Source organism: Barbus barbus (assembly GCF_936440315.1).
Source record: "Barbus barbus genome assembly, chromosome: 10".
Classification (NCBI taxonomy): domain Eukaryota; kingdom Metazoa; phylum Chordata; class Actinopteri; order Cypriniformes; family Cyprinidae; genus Barbus; species Barbus barbus.
In genome coordinates, this window is record NC_136738.1 from 29,253,770 (window position 1) to 29,266,137 (window position 12,368).

Genomic DNA, 12,368 nt, shown 5'->3' on the forward strand with positions numbered 1-12,368 from the left:
TTCAAATCTGATTGGTCGAGCAGTGCTGATTAACAGTCTAATGAAACTGGGACTGTTCACTGTTTGTATCACTTCACATATTTGCCAGTCCATTCAAGGTATTTTTTTTAATGTCTAATTTTCTAGTTAAAATATCTAAACATCCTTCAACTACAATAAATTTACTTGAGAAGCAGCACTGCGTAATATATAAAGATATTAAGTTTTGAACTAATACTATTATGTTTGAGCCATTTGACTGCTGGGTTGTTTATTTGACCCAACCAGTGGGTCAGGTTAACTGTGTTGCTGGGTTAAACATTACCTAAACATTGGGTTATTTGTTGTCTCATTGCCTTGCTATCTTTATATTTACCAATATTACCCATAATAAAAAATAACAATCACAAAGGAATGTAAAATTATTATTTTTCTGTAATACAATTACACAACACAAAAAATGCAACTGTAAATATCAATTTAATGTTTTCACATTTCTTTTTAAAACAATTTTTGAATGGGTGCTACTGTTACACATTACATCCAACCCCTACAGACACAAACAAAACAACGGTTTTTGTAGATCAGTTTCTTTAAAACACAAAACTTTGTAAACTAGGTACTGTAGATTCCTATTCTTTGTCAACATTGCAGCATTATGAAACACTATGAAATTGATTATTGCCACATGAGAATCAGTCCAAACATTGTACCATTAAAACTAATCCAAACAAAGAGACCTACAACAGACAATAAATGTGACAAAAAATTAAAACATTAAAGTGGCCACAAAAAACTGTTGCCCTCAAATACTTCACACATGAAGACTCATGTCCATCAATATGATATACTGCATGCTGGAGAAATTCCCAGGAAGGAAGATGTTAGTGTAGCTAACATCAAGCACAAAAAAGGATTTGAAAAAGATAAATAGCCTCGAGCAACAAGTCCGTTTCAACAGCATGGCCCGAAACAATGGTGAAGGTGTGGGATGCCGTTGTCTCGTCACCAAGGCACAAAATGTGCAGGAATGCATCACCATGTTGGTCCCCACCTGTTAATTACACAACACTTAGTCTTGCAACATAACTTACATTTCTACAAGTTGTAACATTTAAGTTGACTTAACGTTTAAGTGTATTTTATGGAAATCGGCCAAACCATCAAGGTTTTCCTGTGAATTGGGTCTGGTAAAGGTTGCTCAAACTAAATATTGATTGTGTTAATGATTTAGGTTTATTTCTGCTTACTGGCTTACTTGGTTGTCTACCTAAATTTCATCCAACCAACATGGCATAAATTATGGGGTATTTAAAGCCCCCAGTATATATATACAGTACTGTGCAAAAGTTTTAGGCCACTAGTATTTTAGTCAGCTAAATAAAAAAATTGTTTTAAGTCAGTTATATCAATCTTTTGCTGTAATGTGTCTGTAATAAAATATCAGTTTGCGTTTCCAAACATTAATTTTGCCATGTAATAATCAAGATTTTTGTTTGCTGAAAACAGCCAGTGCTCCACACAGAGATCTGATCTGATCATCATCCAGTCTGTCTGGAATGACATGAAGAAACAGAACAAACTGAGACAGACTAAATCCAGAAGAACTGTGGCAACATCTCCAAGATCCTTCAAGAAACCTCCCTGCAAATCTCATGAGAAACTCTGCTCAAGTGCACCGAGGGCAAAAGCTGCTTTAAATTTAAAGGATGATCACACCAAATGTTGATTTAATTTAGTTAATAGAAGTTAATTGATAAAGAAAATCTATTTATGACATTATTTTTGACAGCATCCTCATTTTACAGCATTTTTCACAAGTGTCTAAAACTTTTAACAGCACTGTAACTTTGCAGGTAAGTTTCTTGAAGCATCTTGGAGACGTTGCCACTGTTCTTCCGGATTCAGTCCGTCTCCGTTTGTTCTGTTTCTTCATATCATTCCAGACAGACTAGATGATGATCTGATCAGATCTCTGTGTGCTAAAATCTCACTGGATTATTACAATTAATAGCAAAATGAATGTTTGGAAATGTAAACTGATATTTCATACTGACACACTACAGCAAAAAGATAGAAATAACTGACTTAAAATAATTTTTAACTCTTAAAAATACTAGTGGCCTAGAACTTTTGCACAGTATGGTGTATAGAGTAGAAAAAGTAAAAAAAAAAAAAAGTTGTACATCAAATGAATGACTTCCAGGATTCTGTGATTGTGGGTCTGAAGACCTTTCCTCCGTTCTTGAATATTGATTGGGGAAGCAGAGTGGGCAGGACTTTGAAAGCACTCTCCATTTTTAGCATCTAAAAGAGATTGTTGAGGCCTTTTTTGTCAACAAAAAATGTAGGCGGCTACTTCATTCACAGAATAACGCTAACGTTAACCCGCACAGCGATAGTTCAAATATCACATTAACCGTGAAATCAATGTGCTCTTACTACAGTTTATTAAAAATAGAGGTAAATAATCATATTATCATATTAATTTACCTTATAATCCTGCTTGATGCGAGTTGCTTGACCGTCTGATGACGAGACGAGTGAAGAATCCAGAAAATTCGATGAAGAGGAAAAATAAACAAACCTGTTGGGTCAAAAATAACCAAACCCAGGTGTTCAGTGGTGAAAGAACCCCTTGCAGTCCATTTGATCCAGCATGAACAACCCAACTGTGTGTTTACAGTACCTCAAACAACCCAGAATTATGACCCAGCACAATTAACCCAACAATGTGTTTACAGAAATAACCCAGCACTTTTAAGAGTGTAGGTTTGTATGCTTAAAAATGTATACAAATTGAGTTTTTGCTTTAAAAAAAATAACATGTCTGCCAATGGAGTAAGAAAATAAACTTAGATGTAAAGGAAAAAATAATAAATTTGTCCTACCCCACTGGTAAATATTTTCTTGTCTCAATTAATGCATTTTTTATTTATTTAAGAATGTTCACATATGTGTATATGAACACAAGACAATATACTGATTAAGAAACTAACTTTTTGTAGTAAAGTGTTCTTGTGAGTCACTGAATCATTCACTGAAGCGATTCATTTAAAAATAGATTCATTTAGGAACAAAACGCCACTACTGTGTGTTACTCAGATGCATGCAACAGCTGACACTGCTTTACCATTTTCATTGGCAGAGCAAAAATATGCAAAGAAACTGACAACACTGTGTCTAAAATATAAGTTGCTCGCTATTAACTTCTTGTTTACTGAAAGCGGTTCAATAAACTAGGCCAATACTGTAATCATGCTGTTGTTCTGAATATATTAGAATCGAATAGCTGGAAGGACGCAATGATTATTTTGCAGATTTATTTTGCATTCTTAATTCAGTTTTGTGTAATAAAGTTTTTACTTTTGGAATTCAGATTTGGAAATGAGTCAAAAAATGTATCTGAAATGACTCTGATAATTTGTTACACTGCCAATGGAAGGTCAAGTCGACAATGCATTGTGGGATACAGTGCCGTGTTCTTTGTTGTATATTGTACATTTCAATGAACGTCATCTGAATGTCATCAAGTCATCTAGCTTTTCTTTGCAAACAGAGAATTCTAGTAGCTTGCAAAGAATAAATACTTCAGAAACAGTGATTATTAGTATGCTATTCCAAACTTAACCAACTAAACACAAGGCACAGAAATTGCACATTTCACCTTTAAAGGACATGCGCTCACTTATTTTCTGGACAGACTCCTTTGTGTAAACTGGCTTGGACTCTGTTAGAGTGTGTGTGTGTGTGTGTGTGTGTGTGTGTGTGTGTGTGTGTGTCCGCTTGCATGTGTTTGCCATGTGTGCGCGCAACACACACAAACACAAATCCAGCACACCATCAGTCTCTTCAAAAGCAGCCTGCACCCCTGAGGGTGATCAGGGGAGATTTTGCATTTCTTTCTGAAAAAGGAAAACAGTCTCAATGTCCAGAGGCAGAGATGGAATGCTAATGAAACCGCAGAAAATGCTATTTTTACGTACATGTTTCCCCTTGACATCGTTTCATATCTCTGGGTCACCTCAGCGCTGTGCCTGAGGTGTTTATGCTGGCGAGAAGACACGGCAGATCAATTGATGCCATTGAAAAGCAAACGAAAAACAACAGTGAGTCATGACAGAGTCAGGCGGGCTGCTTTTACTCTTGCAAGGAAACGCGTCCAAAACTGTGATCGGCTGGAATGAAAATAATCAGATGAGATTACGTTACAGGGCAGGGGGCTCAAAAGGGGGTGTACGGTGCATTCTGTCCTTGTACTGAATGCAGGACGCCCTTCTATATCCAGAGAGGTGCTGCTTTCTAAAAACTGGCATATCCTTTTCTAATGGAGGATTGCTCAACTTTGTCAGATGCTGGGTATTTTCATCCTAAATGTGCTATCACTGATGTCTTATGGTTTTGGTTGCAAACTGATTGACTGGTATAGTAGATAAATTGTTAACATTGTTTATTTGAAGTGCCGTCTCTGATTACAGACCACACATTTAAAAATTTAAAAAAATAATCCATGTCTGCAATTAATTCAAGCACTAAAAACGACAGCAACCCATATTCAGTCTGACCTGCTGTTCTCATGTCAAGTGCTCGACTGTGATCAGGCCTGTGGACTGCATGCTTTATTTACCTTTAGATGGGACACAGCTGCCTGCGATAAAACTACGCTCATTTATGAGCACCATGGCAGGATGCTTATCTTCCCAAAGCTTTTAAGTGCAGGTATGGTTCCTTTCAAACTAAATTTACTCAAAAAGAGACAATTCATATATCAGCTCAGATCATTTGTAATTTCCTCCATCCTCCATCTACTAAAAGAGCATGACAAGCCAATATGACCAGATTAACAGCCCATAACACTCAGTCAGGGTGACAGCAGATAAACACTTATTATTAAAGTAGTATTACTGTAGGGATGTTCATACTAACAGTAAAAATATAGCCTTAGCCTACATATACTGTACATACTGGTGATACAGAAATGAGGTTCAAAAAGTTTAGCAGAAAATTTTAACCGTTTATGATTAATAATAATAACAGTTCATCGATCAGTTAATAATCAACACTCAAATAAAAATGTAATTGCATTTACATGTTTAAATTGCACATAAAATTGATTTAGCCTATATAAACTTTTTAATGTTTTTCTACTCCAATTCGTTGAAATGTAAACATTTAAATATTGGCGGTAATAAGCACTTGTTTTCATAACAGATTTATTTAAGTGAAGTGACATACTGCCAAGTATGGTGACCCATACTCGGAATTCGTGCTCTGCATTTAACCCATCCAACGTGCACACACACAGCAGTGAACACACACACACACCGTGAACACACACCCGGAGCAGTGGGCAGCCATTTATGCTGCGGCGCCCGGGGAGCAGTTGGGGGTTCGGTGCCTTGCTCAAGGGCACCTCAGTCGTGGTATTGAGGGTGGAGAGAGCGCTGGACATTTCAAACAATCAAAACAACTTAAGTAAAAAAAAAAAAAAAAGAATTATGTAATATACTGCATACATTTAGCAAAATGTTCCTTATCTAGCTAATTAGCGAGCTATGAACATCAAATGGCTTTCCTAAGGTAAATGTAACGTTATGTGACATTGTTTGCAAGCTGTTTTATTGACGTCTTTCCACGTTTTAAACATTCATTGAGCGATTAAATGAGACATGAAACATTTCAATAAGTTGTAGTGTTTCTTTCAACATGCCTTCTGGTGTTCATTAATGTTTAGTTTGTGCTGTAACTCATAGCAAGAGATTATCGGTTCACACGATAACCCCCATCTGTCGCGTCAATTTAAAGAGCGCCAAAACGATATTTAATTCCATTATTAAGCTGACAGAATTTGAAATCATATCATATCAAAATGTAGAAAGATTATTGCGATTATTGACTAGAAAGCCTGCTACAAATAATGTTTAGTGAAGTTTTGTTCTGTCACTTGACGCCCATTTAAAACATCCCATTTGCCAATCCAGCTACAAAGGATCCCATAAACCTCTCTGTCCTGTACTTTCCATCTCAAAGCCCTCAGCTATCAAAGGTCACTAAGAGGACTCGGTCCTTTGTGTTGTGATGGACACGCACTGGAGAAAGCAGCAGGTTAACAACTCAAACAATCAGCTAATAGTCTTAACTGTCTTTAACTCAATGACTCAATACCACTCAGATGGGACACACTCCCTAGAGACACATGACAATGACAGATCTATCATTCTGAATGGAAATCATTACCCAAGATGATCTACACAATTAAAGACTCAAGTGCTAATGGCTTTGAAAAGCGTAACACCAACTGAACACAGAAATACAGCAAACAACTTTGATACAGACATCGCGCTCAAGGCTAATAAATTCCCATGACAACTTGCTTGTGTAAATAAGTATGGATTTCTTTTTTTTTATGGCCAACCATAAAAATCTATAGTTGGCATGAGACTAATGTGATCACTTACTGTCCTTGTTTGAGCAGGACTGTTGCTAAAATTTACAGGGCTTGAAAATGGGTGTTGTAAATAACAGCTGCAGATGGGACTGTAAAGTTAATGAAAGTAAAAGAGTCAACTGCCACATCCAAAAAACATTGTCTACATAGAGGACAGCGTACCGGACAATTCACTCATTCTAATATGGAAAAAAATTTACTTAAGACATTAAAAGCTGGAAAATAAACAGCACATATTTTAACATACATGATTAAAAATAAACATTTACAAAATAGTTATTATTCAATTAAAATACTACTGACAAAAACTATTACAGACAACTGCGATGCTACATAAAAGATAACATTTCTTTACCTAATCTGTCATAGATTGACAACAGCAAACTAATGATTCTCTCAACTGAAAGCACCGGTAAATTGCTCAATATTTGCCTGAAAGTTGTTTCTTGAAGTCTCTTCTTATTTTAAATTTAAACTTTAATGTGTATTGAACCTGAAACACGTCATGTCTTGAGCAGGACTTGTTCTGGATCTGAAGGTTACTGCTGTCGGTGAGCATCAGATGTCTCTGATCCTGCCAGAGCTTTTGCAGCTATTGGCACTGACAAAAGTTTAACTGCAAATCTCTTCTTGATACCCGAGTTTCTGCTGGCACTGCTCAGTTTTATGTAACAGATGATAATAAAGCGGTGCACTGGAGAAATGGAGATGTGCTACCAGAACCCCAGCAAACCAGATACTGTCTTCATACTGTATTTGTAAGATTGAATGGTTTTTACCATGACCTTTGACTTTATATGAACATACAGTATGTCCTAACTCTAACAATTCAGCAGAAGAACATGGTCAGGGTTGAGTAATTCATCAATGGATAGGGAAAAAAAGGAGTTAAAGTTCCAGTCTGTCTATGGAAGCTCATTAATACTGAATTATAGAAAAGACTGTTGTGCAGACAAATGTATCGTGATGACCAGGACCGTTTCTGATCATTTCAACAAGATCCTTATTGATCCATGATGGTATTTTTAAATAATGCTAATCTCAAGATGTATTAAGTGAAAAACAAATATACAATAAACACATTAGGCCCTGTCTGCATTAAATAGTTCAGTTTTGCAACATTTTCTGGATTAAATAAATTTAAGTAAATTAATAAATTACAAAAACAGAAATGATTTTGAAGTATGTTGGTAACCAAACAGTTTCCATTGCCATTGACTTCCATTATATTTTTGACCATACAATAGAAGTCAATGGGAGCTGAAACTCTCTAACTATTTTCTTTTATGTTCCACAGAAGAAAGTCATACATGTTTTGAACGACATGAGGGAGCGTAAATGATGACAGATGCCTACAATGCCTAGAAACGGCCCTGGTGATGACTTCATTTTTGGTGTGAATCCTGGCTCTAGTGTAGAAACATCAGGCATAAACCATGTTTTAACTTCTAGACCTCCCTGATGGAAGCTGACATTCCATTCCGGCTGAATCTTCACCACAGCAGGACTCAAATCAGGTGAATATCCGCCCTAACCATCCTGTCGTAATGGGAACCTTGTGTTGCTCTTTCACTCTCTGAAGTCACACATCAAGCGGTGATGTCATTTCCAGCGGCCATTGCAGGATTCTGCAGTATAAGCCCTGTCTGTAACACCACACATTCTCTCTCAGTGGCCTAATCGGGTTAATGATTATATTTCATTAGTGGGACAGACTGACTGGTCAGTGGGAGCAGCTGCCACCCCTCACAAACATCTCAACCTTTATCCATTAGCTCTCATCAGATGCTGGGATGGGCAGATGTCCCTAGTGGAAGACACCCCCAGGTGGTCCACCCTCCCCTGGACTGACCTCTGCAGATGAGTCCCTCATTGTTTACAGTCTGCTTGCACACGCCACAGTGCTTCCCCTTCTTGAATGTCTTCAGCCGGAAGGTGTGGGAGTGGACGGCTTCAAACTCTTCAGGCTGCAGTAGAAAAGAAACAAAGGATATTATAGAGATATGATAAGGACTCTTACTGCACACAACTACAGCAGGATGATCCAAAAACTAAAAATAAAAACAATATTTCCTTGACCAATCAAAGGAACCATCATTTCAAATAAGTCTAATGCAAGAATTTAAATAGAGTAAAAATCTAAAATAATCAAGGCATGTGTTCCACACTAAATAAACACAAGAGAGAATAATATTTAATATTTTGCAGCAATATAACAATACAACTGAGCAATATCCAGCAATCTAAAAAATTACATACTAATAAACAGCTAAATTTACCTGATTATATTTTCATAAAACATTGTAATATATGAAAAATATGTTCTGTAAATGCATTTAAGTCATGACACAAAAAAACACTGAATCAAAGTTCTGAATTAATGAACCAAAATGAACAGTTTGAACCAATTCATGAAGCATAAAAAAGGTCAAAAATATAGAATGTCTATTTTATAAATCAATGGCCATAAAAGCACAATAAATAAATAAATGATAAATGATTTGTAATGCTTAATTTAATTATTGTACACTCACCAAAGCTTTGCTACTGTAATATATATTGAAAAGTAATTATTTCTGTGATGGAAAATTTTCAGCATCATTACTCCAGTCTTCAGAGTCACATGATCCTTCAGAAATCTTTCTAATATGCTGATTTGCTGCTCGTGAAACATTTCTTATTATTATCAGTGTTGAAAACAGTTGGGCTGCTTTATAGTTTTTGTGGGAGAAAAAAAGGCAAAATTGTTACCCGCTGACATAAAGTCAAACAATTGTTGTGCCATCTCTCCCAGTGCCTAATATTTTCAAGTATTTTACATGTATATTTCTATGCTTAAAAGAAGCAGCTTATCAAAAAACAAACAAATCTTGAGATCGCCTTGTTCTTTTTTGTTTAAAGTGAAAATGTAACCCAGAGCATTCTCAATGAAACACAGAGCCTTATTTGGGAATGGTGCAGCTGCGTTTAGGTATGACTGAGGCAACCTGTGCTTCACCCTCAGTAGGAGCTGAGAGGGGAGAGAGGGGCCATCCAAAAACAAGAGAGACATGGACAGGATTTGGGCCGCTGCAGGTGTGTTATGTAAGCTAGAACCGCACATTTGGATCTGATAGGCTCAGATGGGCTGTGCTCCCCTCAGACCCCCTGTTTCAGGCCTCCATGTTTTCGATTTCCATAATGATGTCTGATGTTTTTTTTTTCCTGCCTGGATTTAATGTTCAAGCAAGAGATAAGAGCAAGATGAAACAAATGAATTTGTTGATAATGTGCATGATGACTGGTAACGGATATGATGATTTAACTTGTGACTTCACTTCATGGGGATTTACTTATATACGTTGCGCATTTAGATTCACTGTGAAACCAACCTATGATGCCCTAAAAACAATGCTGTACAACAAGTCAGCAACACTTTACATGACTGGAGAAAAAAAACCTGAAAAATACAGCCCAGCAGTATAGTCCAGGGTACTTATACTTACCTGCAGAGCTGGGTAGTAACTGATTACATGTAATCTGGATTTCGTAATCATATTCCAAAAATTAAGTACTTGTAATTAGAGTAGGCCATATGGCGTGCAGGTAAACATAAAATATTTATTATTTTTTAGTAAGTGAATTATTTTGATTGTTATTTTAAAATGATTTATTTTAATTTGACATTTTTATGATTTAATTACATTTTTGCCTTTCATTAAACTCACAAACCCCCTGCAGTTTCTTTACGAACCCCAGTTTGGGAAACCTTGATGTACTATAATGTTTACTGCACTTCATGTTGTTAATTACAATGAAAGTAGTATATTTTCCCAGTCTTTGTATTTGTACATCATTATGGTACAAGATGATCTTGTTTAAATCAATGTGATAAACGATTTAAGCCAAAAGTAATCTAAATGTAATCTAAAAGTAATCTGAGTATATTACATAAAATGTGTAAATGTAATGGATTACGTTACTGACTACAACTTTTGTGATGTAATTTGGACTCAGTAATAGATAATCTACCCAGCTCTGCTTACCTGAAACTAAAACTATACACACACGCAGACAAATGAAAATGCATTTTAGCTGAAATAAATTATTTTTGCCTAATGCCAAAGCATTTCTGATATTTCTATTTAATAATCTAAAATAACAAACTGAAATAAAAATGAAATATTATAGAAATATATATTTAAAAAAAAATTAAATAATAAAAACAACAATTCCTAAACTTTGAACTAAAATTAAAATGTTTGATTCAATTAACATTTTTTTTTAAACTAAATAAAATATGAATAAAAACTATATTAGTATCTGATTATACTAAAATAACATTGTTACACTCAAAGGATAACATAAAATGCATAAATGTTTAAGAAGGAAAATACTAGATTGTATACGATAAATCATTACAGAAAATAATTAACGGGTACAATATCTAAAATAATTAGATTCAAATTAAATGTAGTTCAAATTAAATAATTATTATTATTATTAAAATAATTTGTTTTAAAAAATACTTTATGAACCTTAAATGGTGTGCAACTGAATTTCCCTGCAGTTTCAGCAGATCTGAGCACCATGTAGGTGGCTCTTCCCTACGGCTGCCAGTCTAGCTTGGCAGGGATATGATATGCCACGTGTCTCATATATTGAGATGCTGATGGAGCAGCGAAGTTCAGCTGGCACCAGTGCTGGCCAGTGATTTCTGACATTTGGACAACAAACTCCCAAGTGTCTTCATTCTGTAACATTTGTCTGACTGAGCAACAGTAACTAAGGGGGCGGAGCCTTGCGGACAATCAATTGCTGCATGAGGAAATTCCATGTAGTAGATCAGAACTATTGTATATGGATGAAATGACTGTACAAGACAGACCCACTCGATGCTCTAATGTAAGTCGACATCTGGATTTATAGACTCAGACTAGTTCAGGAAATCCTAGTCTAATTCTCAAAGGTTTGACGCCACAGTAAACAAGACATCTACTGAATCTGTACCAGCTCTATATACATTATAATGCCAGATAAGTTCATTTCTGTAACATTTTTATCGTCTTTATGATCCTCAATGGAAAGCAATGCTGTAGTCATGGCTTGAGGGTTAATTTCTTACAGTCTTCTCCCAAGAGATGCTCTGGACAAGCTGAACAAAGATGGTTTATCTGAAGAATGAAACTCCATGGGATGGTGTGACATTGACGGTTATGTGCCAACAATGACACGGTCTCATTTCTATTCCTCCGTCAGGACGCGCCTCGGCACCAACTTAATGTGATTAGACTAATCTAATTAGCCAGAAACAATCAATGCACTGGGCAGGAGCCCCAGTCTGAGATCCGTGAGTCTTTAACAGATACTGGATGATACCATCACAATCTACACACACAGATACTATACAGACTGCAGTCTGTCAACTGGTTGTATGTACAACTCAGTTTTAAATTAAAACAACTAGTAAAGACAGTGTTCATCCAATGTTCATCATTTACTCACCATCATGTTGTTTCAAATCTGCACATTGTTTCTATTGATTTTGTGGAAAACCAAAGGAGAATTTTTGAAAAATCTTCACTTTCAGCGCCAAAGAAGTAATCCATATGATTTGTTTGTTATATGCAAAAACATCTACAGCCATACAGTCCTGAATGTCAATCCTACAGATTGATACTGATGCTGGAAGAGAAACAATTCTTAAATAAAAATATCACAAAATAACGTAATGAAAAAGAAACTACCATAAGCTACGAGGTGGGGGAAAAAATGAACTGTGTTAGCAAATAGCTGCGTAGGGTGCGTAACTATTTCTCCATCCACTCCTCTGAACACTGGATTCAAAGAAAGACAGAGCCGTCCAGTAGTGAAATATATATCTGCTTATGCCTAAAAATAAATAAAGAAATATAAAGAAATAAAGAAATATTGTTGTTGTTGTTTTTGTAAATAATAATGT

General features: G+C 35.8%; 1 protein-coding gene across 4 annotated transcripts in view; it reads right to left on the minus strand.

Moving 5' to 3' along the window:
- LOC306876396 (tensin-1-like) overlaps nucleotides 1–12,368 on the minus strand; it is a 230,550-nt gene that overhangs the window by 133,830 nt on the left and 84,352 nt on the right. For all 4 annotated transcript variants that reach the window (XM_079427510.1, XM_079427511.1, XM_079427512.1 and 1 more), the window contains exon 2: nucleotides 8,280–8,394. In XM_079427510.1, the coding sequence (XP_079283636.1) occupies nucleotides 8,280–8,394 (115 nt within the window). The remainder of the gene's footprint in view (nucleotides 1–8,279; nucleotides 8,395–12,368) is intronic.